The following is a 25,643-nucleotide window of genomic DNA, read 5'->3' as shown; positions in this document are numbered from 1 at the left end:
AATACAGCTAGCTTTCAAGCTCACCTCTCTTTTCAAAGAGTTTGGTTAGCAGCTGCTTTCCCTCATTTAGTTTTCTTTCCCTGTCCTTTTTTCTCTTCTTTTTTGAAATCTGGACTTTGATTTTTTAGGAAAGACATATTTTATTTCAGCCTAAACATTAGGGCTGCAACTAATGATTATTTTACTAATCAGTTCATCGGTCGATTATTTTTTCGATTAATCATTTTGTTTGTTTTTACTTAAATGTGATTTTTGCCATTATTTCTTTAAGTGAGTTTTTATTAAAAGGCCTTTATCACACAACATCAACGTTTGACCTTGTAACAAAGTTCTGTTATATTCTCATCAAAAACATACCTGGAGTAGTGTTTTAATTTGCACATACATACATCACCGACACACCAGAAAGAGATTTCCATCCGGTTTAGATGCCTACAGCAACTGTCTCAACCACTGACAACATATTACAGCAAGAGTCCACAAAAGTATTTTAAAGGCCTGACGAAAGTGTAATATGTTATATTTAATAAGATATTTTCATGAAAAAAGACACAAATGTGCAGTTTACTGCATTTTATTTTTTTCTTGTGTAAAAACACAGCTTAGATGTGGTTTGGCCGAAACAAATTGTCATTAAACTTAAATAAAACAGGGATGAAGTGGAGGTTTAAGAGTCACTAGGTGTTCACAGGAAACAGTTATTTCTATATTTATTTATGTTCATTGTTAGTTGGTTTAATCTTTTCTGTTTTGTTTTATCAGATTCTTTTTCTCCGCTTCTCTAAAACTGTATTGTGGCATTATTAGTTATTATTACTATTATTGTTGTTGTTTCTATTATTATTATTATTATTATTATTATTATTATTATTGATATATAAATACAAATAAATGAATAAAATATTACAATTTGGAATACATTTGACTCTTCTACGACAACAAACGCTGAGCCATGAATTATTATACAGAAAACAAATGTGCTGACAGCTGCAACAGCTTAATGCTAACTTTAAAATTGAAAATGCCATAGACATGCTAACGCGTTAGCATCGGTCCCGTTTTTAAGTTATAAAATACATCTGTCAACTGTTTCAGAAGACCATAACAGGTCAGATTAACATAAAAAGGTAAATGTTACTCACAGACATATGCTTTTTGGGGTTTTAGTGGGGAAAAATTAAGATTAAGCGAAATAAAACACTGAATCAACAAAGCACCCGATCGAAGATTGGTTCAAGGTTCAAAGAAAAGCCGCACTGCAGAAACAATTGATTTATATGGAAGAAACAAAACATTTGCAGTAAAACAGTTATTTAACAACTAATTGATGACTAAATTAGTTGACAACTATTTTAATAATCGATTAAATCGATTAGTTGTTTCAGCTCTACTAAACACCTCCTCTTTCTGTCAGATCCCGTTTGGGATGTGTGTGTGTGGGGGGGGGGTCGCCTGTGCGCCTGGACTAAACCATTGTACAACTGTGCAGGGGTTGGAAGGGCCCTCAGAGATCTTTCAATATTATTGTTCGAGCAGAATTATGTTTCGCAACATTTATATATTCATTCTAATTATATTCTTTTACAACATGAATTGTATAGACATTAATAACATGCAACACAAAAATGTATATTAATGCCAGTTTTTTGTGCCCCCCCCCCCCCCCCCCCCCATGCTCTGGGCCCTGGGTACATAGTATCCTTTACCCCCCCCCCCCCCCCCCCAAGTCCGACGCCCCTGCCCATGAGCATAAAAGGGAGGTCCATCCCCCTGCCCCAGGCCCGCGCAATAACGTGAGACATATGATTTAGAATTGTAACCTAACTCTCTTTATCCTGAGTGGTACAAACTGGTTAAATCCAGTTCTACATGCACATACCAAACCATAATTAGACACAGAAATATATCTAACACCATCATGCAGTAATGTAAACTAGTAAGGTGGGTTAATTCAGTCCTGGGAAACAAGCATTTGTATTTCCAAGAAAGTCTTATATTTGGAACCATACAGTCAGTGTATTGTAGATATGAGAGCTTAATCAAATCAAATCAAATCAATTTTATTTATATAGCGCCAAATCACAACAAACAGTTGCCCCAAGGCGCTTTATATTGTAAGGCAAAAGCCATACAATAATTACGTAAAAACCCCAATGGTCAAAACGACCCCCTGTGAGCAAGTACTTGGCGACAGTGGGAAGGAAAAACTCCCTTTTAACAGGAAGAAACCTCCAGCAGAACCAGGCTCAGGGAGGGGCAGTCTTCTGCTGGGACCTGGTTGGGGCTGAGGGAGAGAACCAGGAAAAGACATGCCTGTGGAGGGGAGCAGAGATCAATCACTAATGATTAAATGCAGAGTGGTGCATACAGAGCAAAAGAGAAAGAAACACTCAGTGCATCATGGAACCCCCCAGCAGTCTAAGTCTATAGCAGCATAACTAAGGGATGGTTCAGGGTCACCTGATCCAGCCCTAACTATAAGCTTTAGCAAAAAGGAAAGTTTAAGCCTAATCTTAAAAGTAGAGAGGGTGTCTGTCTCCCTGATCTGAATTGGGAGCTGGTTCCACAGGAGAGGAGCCTGAAAGCTGAAGGCTCTGCCTCCCATTCTACTCTTACAACCCTAGGAACTACAAGTAAGCCTGCAGTCTGAGAGCGAAGCGCTCTATTGGGGTGATATGGTACTATGAGGTCCCTAAGATAAGATGGGACCTGATTATTCAAAACCTTATAAGTAAGAAGAAGAATTTTAAATTCTATTCTAGAATTAACAGGAAGCCAATGAAGAGAAGCCAATATGGGTGAGATATGCTCTCTCCTTCTAGTCCCTGTCAGTACTCTAGCTGCAGCATTTTGAATTAACTGAAGGCTTTTCAGGGAACTTTTAGGACAACCTGATAATATTGAATTACAATAGTCCAGCCTAGAGGAAATAAATGCCAGAGTGAAGAGAACACAGAAAGTCCAGATGAAGAATTTGTTATGCCAGTGCCACAAAAAGCCAGTAAAATTAAAGCTGTTGTAACACCAGGACTTGCAGCAACATTGGATAGGACCAAAACAACAGACAGAAGTGCCACCTATATTCTGACTGAAACGGCAGCAAGTCTTGGTCATGATGCAAGCAACTTAAATATCATTATCATGTAAAGGATGTTCTCTTATGTTACACAGCTGTATAATTGGTTCTTGTGCTGATTCATACATTTTTGAATATTAAGTACTGCAAGGCATAAAGAATATTATTGTTTGGAGCTAGATCAAAATATATGTGGAAATATATAAAGCATAGACTTATTTAAATTTATCAATAATGAAACAGTATTTCATCAATAAAATGAAAATGCAATGTTTGATTGTTACAAAATCTTCGCTACCCCAGTATGTAGGTATTGTAGGAGCATGATACATGTACGAGAAGAACTGCATCTCACAATTCATGTTTTAGTGTTAAATATTTTATGGGATATGAAAAGATTTGATTTTCCAATGTATTGCCATAATTTCTGTCCTGACATATCAATATTAAACTGACAGAAATAATTGGAAATATCTGGAAATGACCATACTATATGACAGTTATTGCCAGCAAAATCTTTAAGGGCTGTGTGCTACCAGTAAAAATTATTAGAGTTTTATGAAATTGTACATGATGTGTTTTTATGTTAGGTACAACAAATTTAGAGGGTGAGACTTGAAGTTTTTTGAAAAAAAAATTTTGACCATTTTTATGGACCACCCTAGTGTGTGTGTAGTATTTGATCTCCTGTCAGTTTTGCAGGTTTTCCCACCTACAAAGAATAGGGAGTTCTGTAATTTATATCGTAGGTACACTTCAACTGTGAAAGACAGAATCTAAAAAAATCCAGAGAATCACATTGTATGATTTTTAAATAATGAATTTGCATCAGGTCGTCTGCAAGTGATTTAGCACCAGGGTCTCCACAAACATGAGTTGCGTGGGAGGAGAGGGGTGGCCACATATTCGGCCACGCCCCAGTCCAGTCATGGGCGGCTCTGCTCACCACCACCACCACCACCCCCCCCCAGCTATCAGGGGCCAACCGAAAATCCACGGCGCTTCGGTATCGCTTCGTCTAGGCAGGATTCTGACTTAGAGGCGTTCAGTCATAATCCCACAGATGGTAGCTTTGCACCATTGGCTCCTCAGCCAAGCACATACACCAAATGTCTGAATCTGCGGTTCCTCTCATACTGAGCAGGATTACTTTTGAAACAACACATCATCAGTAGGGTAAAACTAACCTGTCTCACGACGGTTTTTCTCCCCCTCTAGCTGCCACCTTATCGTGGTGGGGGAGTTTGCGGAGCTGGATGATCCTAGGAGCTATGTTGTTGGGGGCTTTGTGCTCCCTGTAGGGTCTCCCAAGGCAAACAGGTCCTAGGTGACGGGTCAGACTAAGGGCAGTTCGGAACCTCCATGACCAGTAAAAAATCAAGGACCAAGATGTCGCCCGGTATGGCAGAGCCGGGGCCCCACCCTGGAGCCAGGCCTGGGGTTTGGGCTCGCGCGCGAGCGCCTGGTGGTCGGGCCTTAGCCCATGGGGCCTGGCCGGGCTCAGCCCGAAAGAGCGACGTGGGCCCGCCCTCCTGTGGGTTCACCACCTGCAGAGGGGGCCATGGGGGTCGGGTGCAGAGAGGATTGGGTGGCAGTCGAGGGCGGGTGGCCCGGTGTCCCAGTCCATGCTCACAGCCCCTGGCTGTTGGGACGTGGAATTGTCCACCTCGCTGGGGGGAAGGAGCCTGAGCTTGTGCGGGAGCTTGAGAGATACCGACTAGAGATAGTCAGGCTAGCCTCCACGTATAGCTTGGGCTCTGGTACTCAACTCCTGGAGAGGGGCTGGATGCTTCATTTTTCTGGTGTCGCCCACGGGAGAGGCGGAGAGCTGGGGTTGCATTGCTTATTGCTCCCCAGCTCAGTCGCCATGTGTTGGAGTTCACTCCGGTGAACGCCTTCGGGCTGGGGACAGGTCTCTCACCGTTGTCTTGGCCTACGGGCCGAGCGGCAGTGCAGAGTACCTGACCTGCCTGGAGTCCCTGGGAGAGGTACTAGATAGTACTCCGACTGGGGACTCCATTGTTCTCCTGGGGTATTTCAATGCCCACGTGGGCGGTGACAGTGAGACCTGGAGAGGGGTGATCGGGAAGCACGGCCTCCCCGATCTGAACCCGAGTGGTGTTCAGTTGTTGTAGTCTCTGCTCCCCTCCACAGCATGTCTTTTTCCTGGTTCTCTCCCTCAGCCCCAACCAGTCCCAGCAGAAGACTGCCCCTCCCTGAGCCTGGTTCTGCTGGAGGTTTCTTCCTGTTAAAAGGGAGTTTTTCCTTCCCACTGTCTTCAAGTGCTGCTCACAGGGGTCATTTTGACAGTTGGGGTTTTTACGTAATTATTGTATGGCCTTGCCTTACAATATAAAGCGCCTTGGGGCAACTGTTTGTTGTGATTTGGCACTATATAAATAAAATTGATTGATTGATTGATTGTGCTAGTCACTGTTTGTCCATCAAGAACACCATGTTCGAGCACAAGGGTGTCCATAAGTGCACGTGGCACCAGGACACCCTGAGCCGGAGGTCGATGATCGACTTTGTAGTCGTATCATCTGACCTTCGGCCACGTGTCTTGGACACTCGGGTGAAGAGAGGGGCAGAGCTGTCGACCGAGCACCACCTTGTGGTGAGCTGGATCTGCTGGGAGGGGAGGAAGCCGGACAGACCTGGCAGGCCCAAACATATCGTGAGGGTCTGCTGGGAACGACTGGCGGAACCCTGTGTCAGTGAGGTCTTCAACTCCCACCTCCAGGTGAGCTTCTCCCAGATCCTGGGGGAGGTTGGAGACATGGAGTCAGAGTGGACCATGTTCTCCACCTCCATTGTCGATGCGGCCGCTCATAGCTGTGGTCGCAAGGTCTCTGGTGCCTGTCGCGGCGGCAATCCCCGAACCCGGTGGTGGACACCGGCAGTAAGGGATGCCTTCAAGCTGAAGAAGGAGTCCTACTTATCTTTGTTGGTAGGTGGGACCCCAGAGGCAGCTGACAGGTACCGGCAGGCCCAAGCGTGCCGCAGCCCGTGCGTCGCAGAGGCAAAAACTCGGGTCTGGGAGGAGTTCGGGGAGGCCATGGAGGAGGACTATTGGTCGGCCTCGAAGAGATTCTGGCAAACCGTCCGACACCTCAGGGGGTGGAAGCAGCTCTCCAACAGCACTGTTTACGTGCGGGTGGGGAGCTGTTGACCCTGACTGGGGATGTTGTCGGGCAGTGGAAGGAGTACTTCAAGGATCTCCTCAATCCCATCATCACGTCTTCCGAGGAGGAAGCAGAGACTGGGGACTCAGAGACAGACTCATCATTACCCAGGCCGAAGTCACCGAGGTGGTTAGAAAGCTCCTCGGTGGCAAGGCTCCTGGGGTGGATGAACTCCGTCCTGAGTACCTTAAGTCTCTGGATGTTGTGGGACTGTCTTGGCTGACACGCCTCTGCAACATTGCGTGGCGATCGGGGACAGTGCCTCTGGATTGGCAGACCGGAGTGGTGGTCCCTCTGTTTAAGAAGGGGGACCGGAGGGTGTGTTCCAACTATAGGGGGATCACACTCCTCAGCCTCCCCGGTAAGGTCTATTCCAGAGTACTGGAGAGGAGAATTCGACCGATAGTCGAACCTCGGATTCAGGAGGAGCAGTGTGGTTTTTGTCCTGGTCGCGGCACACTGGACCAGCTTTACACGCTTGAAGGGAGGATGGATGGGGTCATGTATGGCAAGATTTTGGCAAACAACCTCCTTCCCTCAGTAAGAGCATTGAAGATGGGTCATGGCTGGGTCTTCCAGCATGACAATGACCGCAAACACACAGCCAGGGCAACTAAGGAGGGGCTCCGTAAGAAGCATTTCAAGGTCCTGGAGTGGCCTGGCCGTCTCCAGACCTGAACTCAATAGAAAATCTTTGGAGGGAGCTGAAACTCCAAACCTGAAAGATTTGGAGAAGATCTGTATGGAGGAGTGGACCAAAATCCCTGTTGCAGTGTGTGGAAACTTGGTCAGGCAGACAAATGTTTATATATATATATATATATATATATATATATATATATATATATATATATATATAGGTAGACCAAAAACAGAAGTACCTGTGTGGGACGTCACGGCTGTGCGCAAAGCATGAACAGCAGCAATTAAACAAACAAACAAACACATAAAAGTGATCTCCTGTTTACACATTAGGTTCTTGTTCTGTCCACAGTATTTTTGCGTGTTGGTAGGTAGTTGCGATGTGTTCCGTGCATCATGAATGTTCAGCTGTTTGTCTGAGTGCCACGGATGGACCAGGAGCTGAATGTTTGAAATAGAAGATTGTTTTTGTTTTCTTTTTTTTTCTTTTTTTGTCAACATGCGAATGCAGTTATGTGTTAGAGTTATGTGTAACGTAGCACAAGACACAGACTGATTGTACTCCTGATTAGAAGACAACAGAATGACTTAAAGAAGGTTCTGTCTGGATTTGAGGAACTTGTCATTTACAATATGAAACGGCTCCGAATGGTAGCGGTTTTTAAAATAAATTGGACAAACGTTGGAGAAATCGTGATTGGAAGTCCAGTATTTAGATGAATTGGTTAAATATGCAATTTTTCAAGGCCTGAGTTGTCTTCCATGTATATTAGATCTGGATAAAGAGGAGCCTTGAACCATTTTGCTCTTATTGCCATTAACACACACAAAATCCTCTTTTATCTACTGCTGGCAATGTCACATACTGCCTGCTATCACCCCTGCAAAACTGTTTCCATCCCAATGCACCAACATATGGATGGCCCATGTAGTTTGCACTTATCTGGGATTTTAGCAAATGTGGCCCAAATAAGGACCAGTACCAAAGTGCCTCAAGATCTATATAAGACTTATACAGTAATTTTGTCCAAGTTGTTGCGCGCTGGTCTGACTGGGTGGTTCGTATCACTGCTCTCTGTGAATGCTGCTAGTTTCTCAAACCATCTCTACCACCAAAAAGTTTTTGAACTCATGTGAAACATGGATGAGACAGAAGAGGGAGTTCTCAGGGACCCTCAGCCACTCTTCTGGACCTGCAACAGATACACTAAATCTGGTGTCAGCCAGTTGTTTTGTTGACTGAAACACCCCACTGACCTATGACATGTGGATTGATGGAAATCTTGCAGGGTCATGGGCACTGGGTATGAGCTCAGGAAACTGTTCAACTAACCTGGCAGGCATCAGCTCCTCCCTGGAGGTGGCCTGCACAGAACATGCTTGAGTCCAGAGATGATCCATAAATGTTCTTTTCAGAGCACTTCTCCTGGTTAATCAGTGTTACGTCAGCTTGAGCAGTGATGGAACCAAAAGAAGCTGCAGCAAGAGCAATATGGGGAAAATTTTGAACACAGCAAATAATGTAGGAAAGGTGGAATAAAATTAATGACATATTTTGCACGATTCCTTACAAGAAACATAATTTCAACCACCTAACTCTGATTACACGTTTTTGTTTTTGTTTTTTTGAATTATGGTAAAATAATCATGAGCATTAATAAATATCAGTTGAATTTTACTTTAGACAATAATAATATTCAATAATTTAATGTTGAAATTACTTCATAATTATATGAAGAATTTGTAGCACAATTTTCAGACTTTTTCCCAAATATTGCAAGGGAATAAAATGATGTTGATAAGATGGAAGCAGCCTTACAATTCTCAGTTACTCCCCATCCTGAAATTTTACAATCCGTCCCATCAGGCAGCTGGGCATCAGGCAGGCAGGCCGTCTTTACGTACTGGGTCTCATTGGCACAAACGCCGTTAGTACCTTTCAGCTTCAACAAAGCTTTAAGAGTGCACAAAAGGACAATGTCTTGAGCTGCTCAGCTGTGAGTTACATTGCCTTGTTCCATGCAATATTACCAAGATCCAGTTGGATACATCAGTATTTGGACAGTGGAACTTTGTCTTTTTCACAATTTTGTCTCTATACACCACCATAGTAGATTGGAAATGAAGTAGTCAAGCTGTGCTTGTGGTGTTGACTACCACTGTTCAAGGAGTATAACTAAAATATCACATTAACCATTTAAAAATTGCAGCCATTTTATACATAGTCCCTCTGTTCTACAAGTTATCTTGAGACCCATCAACCAGTTTTTTCCATGGCCTGAACTACAGTGTTAAGGTTCAATAGCATGCTCCCACTGACCAGCATGTAGCACAGCAGCAAACATAGTTTAATTTACACAGATCATCAACAGTGGACTCCATTTCACTTCATTCTCCCTTTGTTTAGTAAGCTCAATGCTGACACAGTAATATCACTCAGCCTCTGTTATCGCACAATGCAACCATGCACGTTTTAAAACCATATTTTGCTGTCCTTTGCCTCAAACACATTCCATGTCTGTTTCACATGTGATATACCCTTCTTACCTGCCAATTGGGCAGTGATTTCCACATGAAGTTTTTTTTCTTGTCATTGTTTCTGTTTTCTTCCTGGTAACAGATATACGAGGGCTGTCAATAAAGTAACGGTCCTTTTTATTTTTTTCAAAAACTATATGGATTTCATTCATATGTTTTTACGTCAGACACGCTTGAACACTCGTGCGCATGCGTGAGTTTTTCCACGCCTGTCGGTGACGTCATTCGCCTGTGACCACTCCTTGTGGGAGGAGTCGTCCAGCCCCTCATCGGAATTCCTTTGTCTGAGAAGTTGCTGAGAGACTGGCGCTTTGTTTGATCAAACGTTTTCTAAACCTGTGAGACACATCGAAGTGGACATGGTTCGAAAAATTAAGCTGGTTTTCAGTGAAAATTTTAACGGCTGATGAGAGATTTTGAGGTGATACTGTTGCTTTAAGGACTTCCCACAGTGCGAGACGTCGCTCAGCGCTCTCAGCCGCCGTCGTCAGCTTGTTTCAAGCTGAAAACCTCCACATTTCAGGCTCTATTGATCCAGGACGTCGTGAGAGAACAGAGAAGTTTCAGAAGAAGTCGGTTTCAGCATTTGCTCTAAAGACACCATCAGCATGATGTTTCGTGGTTCATTCATATGGGCTGTGAGTCGCCCTGAGTCATACTTAGATGTACTTTGATGGGAAGAGATGTGTCAAACATGGTGGACTCCTGATGAAATAGACAGGGCTACAACTATCTGTCCAGATTCAGCCAAATGCTGCCAAACTGTTCTGACTGAGCTTTACTGTGGAGATGGACAATGACACAAAAACATACCACCAAAGTAAACCAAGTCCTTCTCAAGAAATTAAATATTCCAACACTGGCCAAAAGAATTCAGATGACCTCATCCCAGCAGAGCACACCGCAAAGGATTTTCATCAAAATATTTGCTTGTTCAATTCATTCTGCCATCTGAAAATTAAAGCACTGTGAAGAAAAAATGGCTGTTGTCTTAGATCAATAATGCAATATTTTTGTTAAACCATATACATTTAATGTGGAAGTCTACACTTCAACCACATTTTTAGTCTGTCATTTCATCTCCATTGTGGTGATACATAGAGACAAAATTCTAAAAATGCTGTCAATGTCCAAATAATTATGAACCCAACTGTATCATAAATTATGGAGCTTGATGTTTCTCAGAACATCAGTGTCATTAAAATAAAATGATTTAGTGAAGGATAAAGTCAAAAGGATCACCTATGTCATTGTAAACAGTTGAAGGGGTCTCTCTGTAGTTTTCATGTCTAATGGCCTTTTCAACGTGCAGGATTTGTTTTGTGGGTTCTTGTGAAAACAGTGTCATTTCCCCCAGGACCACTTGCATGTCCTTGTCTGGTTCCCTGTGTTCAAACACAAACAAAACAATACAATAAAAATCCTGTCAATTTGTGAAAAATGGGCTCCTCTTCCCCACATATCCACATATTCGGTTTAAAAAAAACACATTTGTCATACCATGCACAAATTCAAATTTCTATCAGTAAAGAAACTAATGTTTTATGGTCAGTTTTTCTTAACATTACACTGCATAATCAGCTAAATGTGAGTATTGTAACTTAAACAGGAGATGTGATGTCTGTCCATACATTCACTGTCATGTTTGCATACATCTAACGATATGTCCTATGAAGATCTGGTCTTCAGAGACAGCAGAGGCCGGATTAAACTATTCTGAAATGAGAGAGTCCAGCCCATGGTGCATTTTGCTATTGTGTCATTAGCTTAATCATGTTGGTGAAGGGAACAGAAGTGATGTGGGAGTAATGGGTAGATATGGTATCACAGAGGAATGGAGAAGGGCATATGGTAGCAGCCTTTGCAAAAAGGATGGAAATGTGTGTGATGAATACATACTTTAAGAAAAGGGAGGAGCACAGGGTAACATTACAGTGGAGGAAGGTACACACTGGGACAGACATTTTGTAGGAGATGCAAGCTCAAAGAAATGGGAAATGATAAAATGGTGGCAGGGGAGAATGTAGTTAGTATGAGATGGTGGTTTTTGTAGGATGACATTAGAGGTGAAGAAGAGGAAAAGAGTGAGAGCTCAACAAAGGATCAGATGATGTAAGCTGAATGAGGAAGACTGTCATGTGAAGTTGTTGAGACAGGCACCGGATAAAGATGACATGATTTTGTAGAACGGGAAAAGTACTGCAGATGTGGTGAGAAAGACAGCTACGAAGGTGTTGGATGTGACATCTGGACATGGAAGCAAGACAAGAAGACTTGGTGGATCAAGATGTTCAGACAAGTATAAGGTGAAAGAGGTTGGCAAAAAAGAAATGCGATAGTCAGAGGTGAAGAAAGTCAACAGGAGTACAAGGAGATGCAGCGTAAGGTAAAAAAAGAAGTGGTTAGGCTATGGAAAAGACATACAGCAAGCTGTATAAGATGTTGAACAGTAAGGAAGGAGAAAAGGACATGTACCGATTGGCCAGACAAAGGGACTGAGCTGAAAGGATGTGCAGGAAGTTAGGGTGGTAAAGTATACTTGAGGAGCTGTTGAAAGAAGAAAATGAGAGAGAGAAAAGGCTGAATGATGAAGAGAGAGTAATTCGGGAAGTGTAAGGGTCCGGGATTAGTAAGGATGAAGTGAGGGCAGCTATGAAGAGGATGAAGAGTGGAAAGGCAGTTGGTCCAGATGACATTCCACTAGAGGCATAGAAATGTTTAGGAGAGATGGCAGTGGGAGTCTCTAACCAGACTGTTTTACAAAATCTTATAAAGGAGGAGGATGCCTTAGGAGTCAAGAAGAAGTGTGATGGTTCAGATTTTTAAGAACAAGGGGGATGTGCAGAGCTGCAGTAACTACAGAGGCATAAAGCTGGTGAGCCACAGCATGAAGTTATGGGAAAGAGTAGTAGAAGTTAGGCTTAGAAAATAGGTGAAGAGCTGTGATTAGCAATATGGTTTAATGCAGAGACAGCACACAACAGATGTAATGTTTGCTCTGAGAATACTGATGAACAAGTACAGAGGAAGCCAGAAGGAGTTACATTGAGTGTTTTTAGATTTAGAGACAGCTTATGACAGGGTGACAAGAGAAGAGTTGTGGTGTTGCATATAGAAGTCTGGATTGGCAGAGACATATGTGAGGGTGGTACAGGATATGTAAAAGGACAGTGAGACAGCGGTGAGATGCGCAGTAGGAATGACAGATGATTTGAAGGTGAAGGTGGGCCTTACACCAAGGATTGGCTCTGAGTCATTTCTTGTTTGCAGTGGTGAGTGACAGATTGACAGATGAGATCAGACATGAGTTGCTATAGACTGTGATGTTTGCAGATGACATTTGTGAGCTGTAGTGAGAACAGGTTAAGATGAGCCTTGAAAGGTGAAGATTCACTTTGGAGACAAGGGGAATGAAAGTCTGGATAGGCAAAACTGAATACTGAGAGGAATAGTATGGTTGCAAAAATATGGTTGCAAAGGTGGTGACGGTAGATGAGTTTAAATTCTTGGGCTCAACTATCCAAAGTTATGGAAAGTGTGGCAGAGAGCTGAAGAAGAGAGTCCAGGCAGGGTGGAGTGGGTGGAGAAAGGTGGCTGGAGTGATTTGTGAAATATATCACTGAATGGAATGAAGGGGGAAAGGTTACAAGACCAGCTATGCTGTATCACTGCTAACAAAACAACAGGAGATGGAGCTGCAAGTGGCAGATCTGAACATGTTGAGATTTTCAGTGGGAGTTTTCAGAGGCAGATGTTTTGCCATGATAATATACCTTTAAGATATTGCCCTCTTAACATCAAGATGATACTTACAGGCAGTGTCCCGCTGTCAGGACCCAGCAGCTCTCAATGAGAACACCTCCACATATGTGTGCATAAGGAAGGTAGGAGCCTTTGTTTTTCACTTGTACAGACACCTGCCAGGGTAACTTCCCAGGAGAAACCTTCCAACCTTGAAATATTCTCTTCCTCTTAGGCTGAGGTATCCCACAGGTAGCAAACTGTTTTGAAGGTGCTTCAGTTGTCAAGGGAACGATGACGGGAACAGAAGTGGTTGTTGGTAGTTGGCTTTTTTCGGTAAGCACTGGCTGGATTTCTTCTGTAGGTTTTGGCTGTGGCTCCGTGGGCTTTGGCTGTGGCTCCGTGGGCTTTGGCTGTGGCTCCGTGGGCTTTGGCTGTGGCTCCGTGGGCTTTGGCTGTGGCTCCGTGGGTTTTGGCTGTGGCTCTGTGGGCTTTGGCTGTGGCTCAGTGGGCTTTGGCTGTGGCTCCGTGGGCTTTGGCTGTGGCTCCGTGGGCTTTGGCTGTGGCTCCGTGGGTTTTGGCTGTGGCTCTGTGGGCTTTGGCTGTGGCTCAGTGGGCTTTGGCTGTGGCACAGAGGGCGTTGGCTGTGGAGTGGTGGGCTGAGGTGTAGGAGGGACAGCATGAGTTGGCATCACATCTGAAAACACATATGGTGTATAGGATTACAAAACTGTGCAGGTTACAGATGCACTCAGAAAGTTTGCAAGAGGTGTTAAAGGCCAACCTGTTGGCTCAGAGCATTCTGCTATATTACAGTAATCCCACGACAGCCTACGACCTCTTCTGATGAAGCACCAGGGCCTTGTGTCTCCATCTGGGTTTCTATGTAATTCAGAATACTTGAGTGAGCTTTCTTTGCAGCATACTGTCTGCAACCCATCAGCTGCCTAATAATTACAATTTATTTGATGTTTAGCAGAATTATTTTAGTGGCAACAACTTCCCTCTTAATTCTGGGGTAAAAAGTCAAAATTGACACCCATTTGAGTATGTGAGAAAATTACCACAATGGAAATAATAGCTTGTAATTGCTTGATAACAAAGGGACATGGTTGTAAATTTAAAAAAAGAACTTCCTGAATGGAGGTAACTTGAACGCCGTAATAAATTTTCTTTGAAGATAAAACTGACCTGCAGAAGTTGTGAGGACCTAGTCCATCTTCATCCTCAAAGGAGGTGTAAGGAGAAGATCCGTGCTCCAGGATGAAGTGAGAGTTCCAGTAGAGACATTCATCACCGTCCTCAGTCTCACTCACATTGCCACGATATGACTCCCCTTCCCCTGTGTAGCAGTCATCTGGACCTAAGAATCATCACAGACCATCATCAGTGACAGTGTTCCTCTGTGCCTTACCGACTTCCTACCTAAGCAGGCTATATTATTTTCCCCTACATGTGTTTCTGGGTTTGCAGCCGGTCTGCTCTGTGTAAGCCTGATCCCGTTAGATCTCAGAAGCTAAGCAGAGCAGGATCCGGTTAGTACTTGGATGGGAGACCTCTTTGGAACACCAGCGGCTGTGTGTGTTTCTCCAGGTAAAACTGGAGTTGCGTCAGGAAGGGCATCCGGTGTAAAACCTGTGCCAATTACCAATGCTGATCTGACTGTATCCGCTGGGGCATGCCATAGGTATTAAAGGCACTGCGCTGCGGTGGTTTGAATCATATTTATCTAATAGATTACAATTTGTTCATGTAAATGGGGAATCTTCTTCACAGACTAAGGTTAATTATGGAGTTCCACAAGGTTCTGTGCTAGGACCAATTTTATTCACTTTATACATGCTTCCCTTAGGCAGTATTATTAGACAGCATTGCTTAAATTTTCATTGTTACACAGATGATACCCAGCTTTATCTATCAATGAAGCCAGAGGACACACCAATTAGCTAAACTGCAGGATTGTCTTACAGACATAAAGACATGGATAACCTCTAATTTCCTGGTTTTAAACACAGATAAAACTGAAGTTATTGTACTTGGCCCCACAAATCTTAGAAACATGGTGTCTAACCAGATCCTTACTCTGGATGGCATTACCCTGACCTCTAGTAATACTGTGAGAAATCTTGGAGTCATTTTTGATCAGGATATGTCATTCAATGCGCATATTAAACAAACATGTAGGACTGCTTTTTTGCATTTGCGCAATATCTCTAAAATTAGAAAGGTCTTGTCACAGAGTGATGCTGAAAAAAATAATTCATGCATTTATTCCTCTAGGCTGGACTATTGTAATTCATTATTATCAGGTTGTCCTAAAAGTTCCCTGAAAAGCCTTCAGTTAATTCAAAATGCTGCAGCTAGAGTACTGACAGGGACTAGAAGGAGAGAGCATATCTCACCCATATTGGCCTCTCTTCATTGGCTTCCTGTTAATTCTAGAATAGAATTTAAAATTCTTCTTCTTACTTATAAGGTTTTGAATATCAGGTCCCATCTTATCTTAGGGACCTCATAGTACCATATCACCCCAATAGAGCGCTTCGCTCTCAGACTGCAGGCTTACTTGTAGTTCCTAGGGTTTGTAAGAGTAGAATGGGAGGCAGGTGACCCTGAACCATCCCTTAGTTATGCTGCTATAGACTTAGACTGCTGGGGGGTTCCCATGATGCACTGAGTGTTTCTTTCTCTCTTTTGCTCTGTATGCACCACTCTGCATTTAATCATTAGTGATCGATCTCTGCTCCCCTCCACAGCATGTCTTTTTCCTGGTTCTCTCCCTCAGCCCCAACCAGTCCCAGCAGAAGACTGCCCCTCCCTGAGGCCTGGTTCTGCTGGAGGTTTCTTCCTGTTAAAAGGGAGTTTTTCCTTCCCACTGTTGCCAAGTGCTTGCTCACAGGGGGTCGTTTTGACCGTTGGGGGTTTTTCCGTAATTATTGTATGGCCTTGCCTTACAATATAAAGCGCCTTGGGGCAACTGTTTGTTGTGATTTGGCGCTATATAAATAAAACTGATTTGATTTGATTTGTGGCGACCCCAAACAAAACTGGGAGCAGCAGAATGAACAACAACAACGTGTTTCTGGGATTGTTAGCAGCATGTATCAACGGAAAAAAACAAAACAAATTGAACTCTTTTTTCTTTTCTTTTTTTTTTTTTTTTTTGAGGGTGGCATGATGGTTTAGTGATTAGCACTGTTGCCTCACAGCACGGTCCTTTCTCTGTGGAGTTTGTATGTATTCTCCGTGTTTGCGTGGGTTCCCTCAGGTTTCCGGCTTCCTCCAACTTCCAAAAAAATTGCAGGTTAGGTGAAATGGGAACCTTAAATTGACCGTTGGTGTGACTGTTTGTCTATATGGCCCTGTGATAGACTGGCATCCTGTCCAGGGTGTACCCCAGTTTTCTCCAAGTGATTGCTAGGATAGACTCCAGCTTCGTCATGACCCTTAATTGGAGAAACTGAGGTCATAATTTGATGTAAATCCAGGTTAGATGTGATGAGGAATATCAACCATGACAAATTCTTTTTCCACATTTTGTTATGTTAGTCTTATTCTAAAATGAATGAAATTAATGGAATTTTTCCCTCAAAATTCTTCACTTTTTTTAGATTTTAGCAAATGTATATATATAAAAAAACAAAACTAAGAAATCACATGCACATAGGTATTCATAGCTTTTTGCATGAAGTTCAAATTGAGCTCAGGTGCACCCTGTTTCCACTGGTCATCCTTGAGATGTTTCTACAGCTTAACTGACCAGATGTAAGAGACTCCTTAGTAAAAGGCACATGACAGCCCGCCTGGAGTTTGCCAAAAGACACCTGAAGGACTCTCAGACCATAAGAAACAAAATTCTCTGGTCTGATGAGACAAAGCTTGAACTCTTTGGCGTGAATGTCAGGCATCATGTTTGGAGGAAACCAGGCACCATCCCTACAGTAAAGCAAGGTGGTGGCAGCATCATGCTGTGGGGACGTTTTTCAGCAGCTGGAAATGAGAGACTAGTCACAGTTGAGGGAAAGATGAATGCAGCAATGTACAGAGACATCCCAGATGAGAACCTGCTCCAGAGCGCTCTTGTCGTCAGACTGGGGAGACGGTTCATGTTTCAGCAGGACAGTGACCCTAAGCACACAGCCAAGATATCAAAGGAGTGGCTTCAGAACAACTCTGTGAATGTCCTTGAGTGGTCGAGCCAGAGCCTAAACCTGAATCCGATTGGACATCTCTGGAGAGATCTGAAAATGGCTGTGCACCAACATTCCCAATCCAACTTGATGTAGCTTGAGAAGAGTAAAGAGGAATGGGCCAAACTGCCCAAAGATAGTTACGCCGAGCTTGAGCTTGAGACTTGAGGATGTTGAAAAAAAACTTTTTTCATATTGTCATTATGGGGTGTTGTGACTAGAAATTTGAGGGAAAAATGAATTTACTTTGGAGTAAAGCTGTAACATCACAAAAATGTGGAAAAACTGAAGCGCTGTGAATACTTTCCAGATGAACCGTAAATCAAGCCAATTTCACCACTCTATGTAAGACCAGGGTCACTCCTCACCTGGAGTTTGCCACCTCTGTTTGGAGCCCACACTTAAAAAAAAGGCATTACTTTAATCGAGAATGTACAGTGTTAAAAAAAATTTTAAAATTAATACCTGAACTATAAACACTCACTTGCAAAGAATGACTCAGATATTTTGGATTGCCAGCACCTCATTTTAGATGCTTCAGATATGATTGAGGTTTTTAAAGTGCATATCACTCATAAATAAAATGTCAAACGAACTGACTACTTTAAATAAATAAAGAATTCAGAAAATATTGATGTATTGCATTTAATTCTTGGTGCCATATGCCCTGAGAAATAAAGAAAGTCATAAACATGGGGAGATAAGCCTGATGTCACCTGCCTCTGATAAACAGTCTGAAACATCAAACTGTCCAGAATATGAACTTTGACACTCTGTTGAAATGAACTTGAAAAACTTTTTTTTTTTTTTACAGTGTGAAATCAGTGATTTTTGTAGACTTTGACTGTGAATACTTCAAAATGGTTAAAATGTCTGTTTTTCAAGGATGCAGTAATATACTGTAACTAGTGTTGCTTACTGGGTGCACAGGTTTTTGTAAGCTAATATTTTGAGGAAGAAAGTGAGAGGTTTTTTTAGTACCTTTCAGAGAGACAGCTCAAACGAAGCCTGAGCACAGTGTGAGAATGGTCTTCAAAAAACAGATCTAACTCCAGATGTTATGCTTTCCCTCCTTGCTGCTAGGAGAACTCCATAAACGAGTGTTTCCTCTCCCGAATGCGTGGAATCAAGAATGCTTGTAGTTTGTGCAGCGGCATCGTGTTGTGCTAAGCTAAGCTGCTTCGTGCGGGATGCCGGTGGGTCTCGCTGAGGAAGCTGCTTCTGTGATCACAGAGTCGGACAGAACGTGATGATGAGTCACTGATGTTAACAGGACAGCAGGATATGAACCAGCATTAAAGTTTATATTACTGGCCAAGCTGAGCGAAAACCAATAGCTAAGCTAAGCTATCCTGTGGACAAAAAACACAGTGAAAGTTTTCCGTAAATTCCCAGAAATCTGGGTTTTTACTTATGTGGTGAACGTTTCCAAGTTATTTTTGATAGCATACGTCAGAATCCGTTAATGCTCCACACCCAAATAGTAGATGGAGGCAATGCACCTCATTGGTTTGCAAACTGTCAATAAACTCGAAAGAAAAAGGGTTATTTTTTATTACTTTTTATTTATGTGTCAGATTTAGTCCGTGGTCTGTCTTTCATGATGTTTGTAAAATTGTTTGGCAACGTCTCTGATTAGACTGTTGTTGTTGACTGTTGTTCTGCATCTCCTGTCTCTCTCTCTCTTCCCAGGTGGTTTGACACAGAGCTGACTGATGATTGTGACACCTGCCGCTCATCTGCTCAGCAGTATATAACCCGGTTTCACACATCCATCCATGCCAGAAACAAAGTTTTCACTACCTGGTAACCTGGCCTCTCTATCTAGAGTTTTCCAGCCTTTGGGGTTCGGCACTAAGTTGAGCCTACGCCTCAACTTAGTGTTTATTTCTGTCATTCTCGCTGTGAGCGCACAGCCGCTTGTTTTGTGTTCGGATGCACCTGCATACACCTGCACACCCTCTTACCTGTTTGTAGTCTTCATCCTCAGTGGCTCTGCTCGTCCTCGGTTCCATTCCTACCTCGGCTTGTCTCTCCTGATCTGGAACCTCTCACTACAGACTCATCATCACCTGGCTGCGGTTAGCTCAGTATCCACCTTGGGCTCTGGTTCTAGTGGACTGCAACTTCCTGTTTCCATCACTGTGTGGGCCATGTCTCCATGACTCAGGCCACCTTGCATTATTCCAAAGTTGTTGCATAGTTTTTATATTTTCTGTAATAAATCCTTCCTTCATCCATTCTCTCTGTTCCCTGCATTTGGGTCCAATTCCATCTGGGCAAAGCTGTAACAGGACTTTCTGGCCATCAACATCATGGATCCAGTGGGGGAAGAACAGGCCCAGCAAGCCCTCAGCCTGCAGGGAGAGTTCTTGGGTAAACCACAACCGCAGCTCGACACAACCCTTGGATCAGGTTCAAACCATCACACAACAGCTCACACTCTCTCAGGGATGTCTCGCAGCACTCTCCACACAGGTTGATCAGATCACCAAGAGGCCCACACCTGCTCTTCTCCCTCCGGTTCTGGTCACTGCCTCAGCAGGGGCTGTCCAGTCCCACGAACCCCACATTTGCCACCTCGATCTGTTCTCCGGTGATGTTAATACCCGTTCGTTCTTCCTTATGCAGTGTTCATTTGTTTTTTCACAGCGCTCCTCCCACTACACTACTGATGCCAGCAAGGTTGTGTACGTGGTGAATTTGCTCTGAGGGGAGCCTCGTATCTGGGCTACCACCCTCTGGAGCAAAAACTCCCCCTTGTTAGATTCATTCTGAGCCTTCTCCTGGGAGTTTAGGTTGATAGTTTAGGTTAATCATCCTATGCAGAAGCATGCCACTTGGCAATACCTTCTGTCCCTCAGGCAGGAATAGCACAGTGCTGCGGAGCATCTTGTGGATTTCCGTGTTCTCGCTGTGGAAGCCGACTAGAATCCCACGGTGCTGCGAAGTGCATACATCCACGTCCTTTCTGAGGCACTTAAGGATGAACTGGTGGTTCTGGATGATCCCAATGACCTTGACTGGCTTATTGCTTTAGTCATTAAAATAGACTGTCGGTTGAGGGAGTGCCGGTGGGAGAAAAGCTGAAGGGCTGACTGCATCACCCCCACTTCAGTCCATTCATGACACGGACCAGGTCCTTCTTTTCCGAGTTCCATCGGGCTCCCTCTCTCCGGTCCTCCAGGTCTCCCTGCTGACAAGCCCATGCAGCTTGGCAGGGCCAGACTGTCCCCCCCCCCCCATGAGTGGTGTAGAAGAATGGAAGCCTGAGAGTGAAAAGACAATGTAAGATCCGGGCTGCGAATGAGCCAGGTCCAATTCATGGGTGTAACTTCTTCTTGCACCCAACTCCCCGCCACAATTTTATTTGGTCAGCGCTCACTAGCTTTACCTGCACTCATTGGCACTGGGGCTGAAGGAAATTTCTTAGTTCTCCAGGTGGTTACTGACAGTGGTGGGCATAGCTAACCAAAAAGTTAGCTTCAATAACAGATAATAAGCTAATTGAATAGTTATCTTTTAATAAAGCTAAACTGATAAACCACCAAAAAATTTATTGGAAGCTACAGCTAACTGATAACTTTCATTATTGTCTCCTGTAGACTTGCAATGACTAACAAACTGATTTTAGTTTTAACACCACGATCGCTTCTGGTAGCATCAAAGGTGACCACAGACCCAAACAATGAGTCAGCACTTCTGTCTTTGAGCGTCCTGCCTACTGCTGGAGGCTCCTGTTTACTACATAACTTGCAGCAGTGATGCAGTTGAGAGGAGCAGCGAAGCTCAACTCTCTACTCAATAGCAGTATCGCCGTGAGGCGGAGGTCTTGGAAAATAAAGCAGTGCTGACTTATGGTTTTGATTTATAAATAAAATTAACACAGATAGAACTCTATTAATGCCAATTCTGTCATTTGTACAAAGTTAAAATATAACATATATCTTTTAATTTTAAATAATGCACTAATTCTGAAGTTTATTAACAAACAGACAGATGCCAAAGGAATTATGGGTAAAATGTGCCCCTGCTAACACTGATTGGTTGACTCATTCATTCTATGTAAAAACCAACATGTTAATATGAGGTGTGTGTTGGTGTTTACTTATAAATGCGCTTTTGTAAAATATGGCAATTTTTTATTTGTAAAAAAAAAAAAGGCATTTGCAAAAAGCCAAGTTGTAATTACACAACCGTGTGATAAAAGCAGTGTCAAAATAAATAGAACACTGCCATCTAGTGATGCCCAGATGCTCAGTACTTAGGGCAAATACTGCCATGAACACTAGTGGCCAGTAGATAGCAGTAGAGACTTAGGGTCTCTACTTGCTAAAACAAATATTTCAAATAAATAATCCATCTGTGTTTGCTATGTTTAAAATGCGTGGAATTTAATAAACGCAAACTGAATTTCAGATATCTTATATATTTTACTCTGGAACAAAGAGGACAGTCAGTGTTTGACAAAAGCAAGACATTAAAGAACAAAAAGGACGCGATTGCAGCTCATAATGATTCCAATTCAAAATAATGGAGAAGCAACCTGAGCTTCTTCTGGCATTTTTACATAAAACAAACACAATAACATCTATAAACTGAGAGAATACATTCATGAGAGTTTTAGGTAAAATATACAAAGGGTTTAATGCTGTTGTCTGTGTGGAGCCTGATCAGAGCATCTCAAATGCAATTCTTCTGTCGTGAATGTACTGCAATTACCCATAATGCACCTAGACACAGCATGTTCACACTAAAACCTTCAACTGCACCACAGACTAAAACAGTTAAATGTGGTCTATTAAACATTAGGTCTCTCTCTTCTAAGTCCCTGTTAGTAAATTATATAATAATTGATCAACATATTGATTTATTCTGCCTTACAGAAACCTGGTTACAGTAGGATGAATATGTTAGTTTAAATGAGTCAACTCCCCCGAGTCACACTAACTGCCAGAATGCTCGTAGCACGGGCCGAGGCAGAGGATTAGCAGCAATCTTCCATTCCAGCTTATTAATTAATCAAAAACCCAGACAGAGCTTTAATTCATTTGAAAGCTTGACTCTTAGTCTTGTCCATCCAAATTGGAAGTCCCAAAAACCAGTTTTATTTGTTATTATCTATCGTCCACCTGGTCGTTACTGTGAGTTTCTCTGTGAATTTTCAGACCTTTTGTCTGACTTAGTGCTTAGCTCAGATAAGGTAATTATAGTGGGTGATTTTAACATCAACAGTATTCCTTTAACTTTAACTAGTAATGACTTCATGACTTTCTTTGCTAATAAAATTTTAACTATTAGAGAAAAAATTACTCATAACCATCCCAAAGACGTATCGTTATCTTTGGCTGCTTTCAGTGATGCCGGTATTTGGTTATTATTTGGTTAAATTAATAATATTAATGATAATAATAACTATTCATGGCTTATAATGGTCCACTCTAAGGAGGCCATTCGATATTAAATAATTAATCATTATTAATACTTCAGTTTTCATATATTCTGGCGCTTCTGTGTGAGGCACATTTGATCTTAAATATTATTAAATATAAATATTATAATTTCTTACATATTATTTTGGTGCCAGTGTGTGAAGCACATTCAACCTTAAAGATGAATAATTATTAATGATTCAAATTCATTACATTTATTGGTGCCTGTGTGTGAGGTGATAGTGAAAATATTGTAATTTTGTACAGTTGAATGAAAGTTTTCACACTGAAAATTCACTCTCTCCCAGAGAGCAGCAGCCTGGTCAACTGAACTGAACGCTTTGTGAATTTAATGCCATCTCTAATCACAGTATCTGAATATTGTGCCGTCTAAAAGACGTATCGTTATCTTTGGCTGCTTTCAGTGATGCCGGTATTTGGTTAGACTCTTTCTCTCCGATTGTTCTGAGTTATTTTCATTAGTTACTTCATCCAAACCATCAACATGTCTATTAGACCTCATTCCTACCAGGCTGCTCAAGGAAGCCCTACCATTATTTAATGCTTCGATCTTAAATATGATCAATCTATCTTTATTAGTTGGCTATGTACCACAGGCTTTTAAGGTGGCAGTAATTAAACCATTACTTAAAAAGCCATCACTTGACCCAGCTATCTTAGCTAATTATAGGCCAATCTCCAACCTTCCTTTTCTCTCAAAAATTCTTGAAAGGGTAGTTGTAAAACAGCTAACTGATCATCTGCAGAGGAATGGTCTATTTGAAGAGTTTCAGTCAGGTTTTAGAATTCATCATAGTACAGAAACAGCATTAGTGAAGGTTACAAATGATCTTCTTATGGCCTCAGACAGTGGACTCATCTCTGTGCTTGTTCTGTTAGACCTCAGTGCTGCTTTTGATACTGTTGACCATAAAATTTTATTACAGAGATTAGAGCATGCCATAGGTATTAAAGGCACTGCGCTGCGGTGGTTTGAATCATATTTATCTAATAGATTACAATTTGTTCATGTAAATGGGGAATCTTCTTCACAGACTAAGGTTAATTATGGAGTTCCACAAGGTTCTGTGCTAGGACCAATTTTATTCACTTTATACATGCTTCCCTTAGACAGTATTATTAGACAGCATTGCTTAAATTTTCATTGTTACGCAGATGATACCCAGCTTTATCTATCCATGAAGCCAGAGGACACACACCAATTAGCTAAACTGCAGGATTGTCTTACAGACATAAAGACATGGATGACCTCTAATTTCCTGCTTTTAAACTCAGATGAAACTGAAGTTATTGTACTTGGCCCCACAAATCTTAGAAACATGGTGTCTAACCAGATCCTTACTCTGGATGGCATTACCCTGACCTCTAGTAATATTGTGAGAAATCTTGGAGTCATTTTTGATCAGGATATGTCACTTAAAGCGCATATTAAACAAATGTGTAGGACTGCTTTTTTGCATTTACGCAATATCTCTAAAATTAGAAAGGTCTTGTCTCAGAGTGATGCTGAAAAACTAATTCATGCATTTATTTCCTCTAGGCTGGACTATTGTAATTCATTATTATCAGGTTGTCCTAAAAGTTCCCTGAAAAGCCTTCAGTTAATTCAAAATGCTGCAGCTAGAGTACTAACGGGGACTAGAAGGAGAGAGCATATCTCACCCATATTGGCCTCTCTTCATTGGCTTCCTGTTAATTCTAGAATAGAATTTAAAATTCTTCTTCTTACTTATAAGGTTTTGAATAATCAGGTCCCATCTTATCTTAGGGACCTCATAGTACCATATCACCCCAATAGAGTGCTTCGCTCTCAGACTGTAGGCTTACTTGTAGTTCCTAGGGTTTGTAAGAGTAGAATGGGAGGCAGAGCCTTCAGCTTTCAGGCTCCTCTACTGTGGAACCAGCTCCCAATTCAGATCAGGGAGGCAGACACCCTCTCTACTTTTAAGATTAGGCTTAAAACTTTCCTTTTTGCTAAAGCTTATAGTTAGGGCTGGATCAGGTGACCCTGAACCATCCCTTAGTTATGCTGCTATAGACGTAGACTGCTGGGGGGTTCCCATGATGCACTGTTTCTTTCTCTTTTTGCTCTGTATGCACCACTCTGCATTTAATCATTAGTGATTGATCTCTGCTCCCCTCCACAGCATGTCTTTTTCCTGGTTCTCTCCCCTCAGCCCCAACCAGTCCCAGCAGAAGACTGCCCCTCCCTGAGCCTGGTTCTGCTGGAGGTTTCTTCCTGTTAAAAGGGAGTTTTTCCTTCCCACTGTCGCCAAGTGCTTGCTCACAGGGGGTCGTTTTGACCGTTGGGGTTTTTCTGTAATTATTGTATGGCCTTGCCTTACAATATAAAGCGCCTTGGGGCAACTGTTTGTTGTGATTTGGCGCTATATAAATACAATTGATTGGTTGATTGATATTACTTGTCCTATAGGTAATGCAGACCACAGTGTACTAACCTGGGATTTTCATATTAAGGTTGTCATGTGTCAAGTGATCGTTTAGATATGACCACCAGGTTTGAGAATTGTTAATAACTGTTTTATTGTAACTTTTAATAATGTTATGATGTGTCATTATATACATTTATGTATACAATATTTTTACACAATAAAATGAATTTTGAATTATAAATTAAGCCCCACAATCTGACGTTCTCACCTCCAAACATCACTGTTGGTATGGTGTTTTTTGGGGGCCATTTGACCTCCAAACATGGTGTGTGTTATGGCATCCAAAGAGTTCATTTTTGGTCTCATCTGACAAGAGCATATACTCCCAGTATTTCACAGGCTTGTCTAAATGTTTTGCAGCAAAC

General features: G+C 42.3%; 1 protein-coding gene across 1 annotated transcript in view; it reads right to left on the bottom strand.

The window, feature by feature from the left end:
• The window catches only part of LOC117523930 (hyaluronan-binding protein 2-like), a 33,911-nt gene that overhangs the window by 3,031 nt on the left and 5,237 nt on the right, over positions 1–25,643 (bottom strand). The window contains exons 7-13 of the mRNA XM_034185552.1: positions 14,374–14,545; positions 13,967–14,064; positions 13,696–13,879; positions 13,255–13,509; positions 10,684–10,826; positions 8,723–8,857; positions 8,237–8,379 (exon numbers count right to left, since the gene is read on the bottom strand). Of these exons, the coding sequence (XP_034041443.1) occupies positions 8,237–8,379; positions 8,723–8,857; positions 10,684–10,826; positions 13,255–13,509; positions 13,696–13,879; positions 13,967–14,064; positions 14,374–14,545 (1,130 nt within the window). The remainder of the gene's footprint in view (positions 1–8,236; positions 8,380–8,722; positions 8,858–10,683; positions 10,827–13,254; positions 13,510–13,695; positions 13,880–13,966; positions 14,065–14,373; positions 14,546–25,643) is intronic.

Source organism: Thalassophryne amazonica, chromosome 13 (assembly GCF_902500255.1).
Source record: "Thalassophryne amazonica chromosome 13, fThaAma1.1, whole genome shotgun sequence".
In the NCBI taxonomy this organism is placed as follows: domain Eukaryota; kingdom Metazoa; phylum Chordata; class Actinopteri; order Batrachoidiformes; family Batrachoididae; genus Thalassophryne; species Thalassophryne amazonica.
The sequence above is the reverse complement of the archived record's forward strand: the minus strand, read 5'-3'. Positions and strand labels throughout refer to the sequence as shown.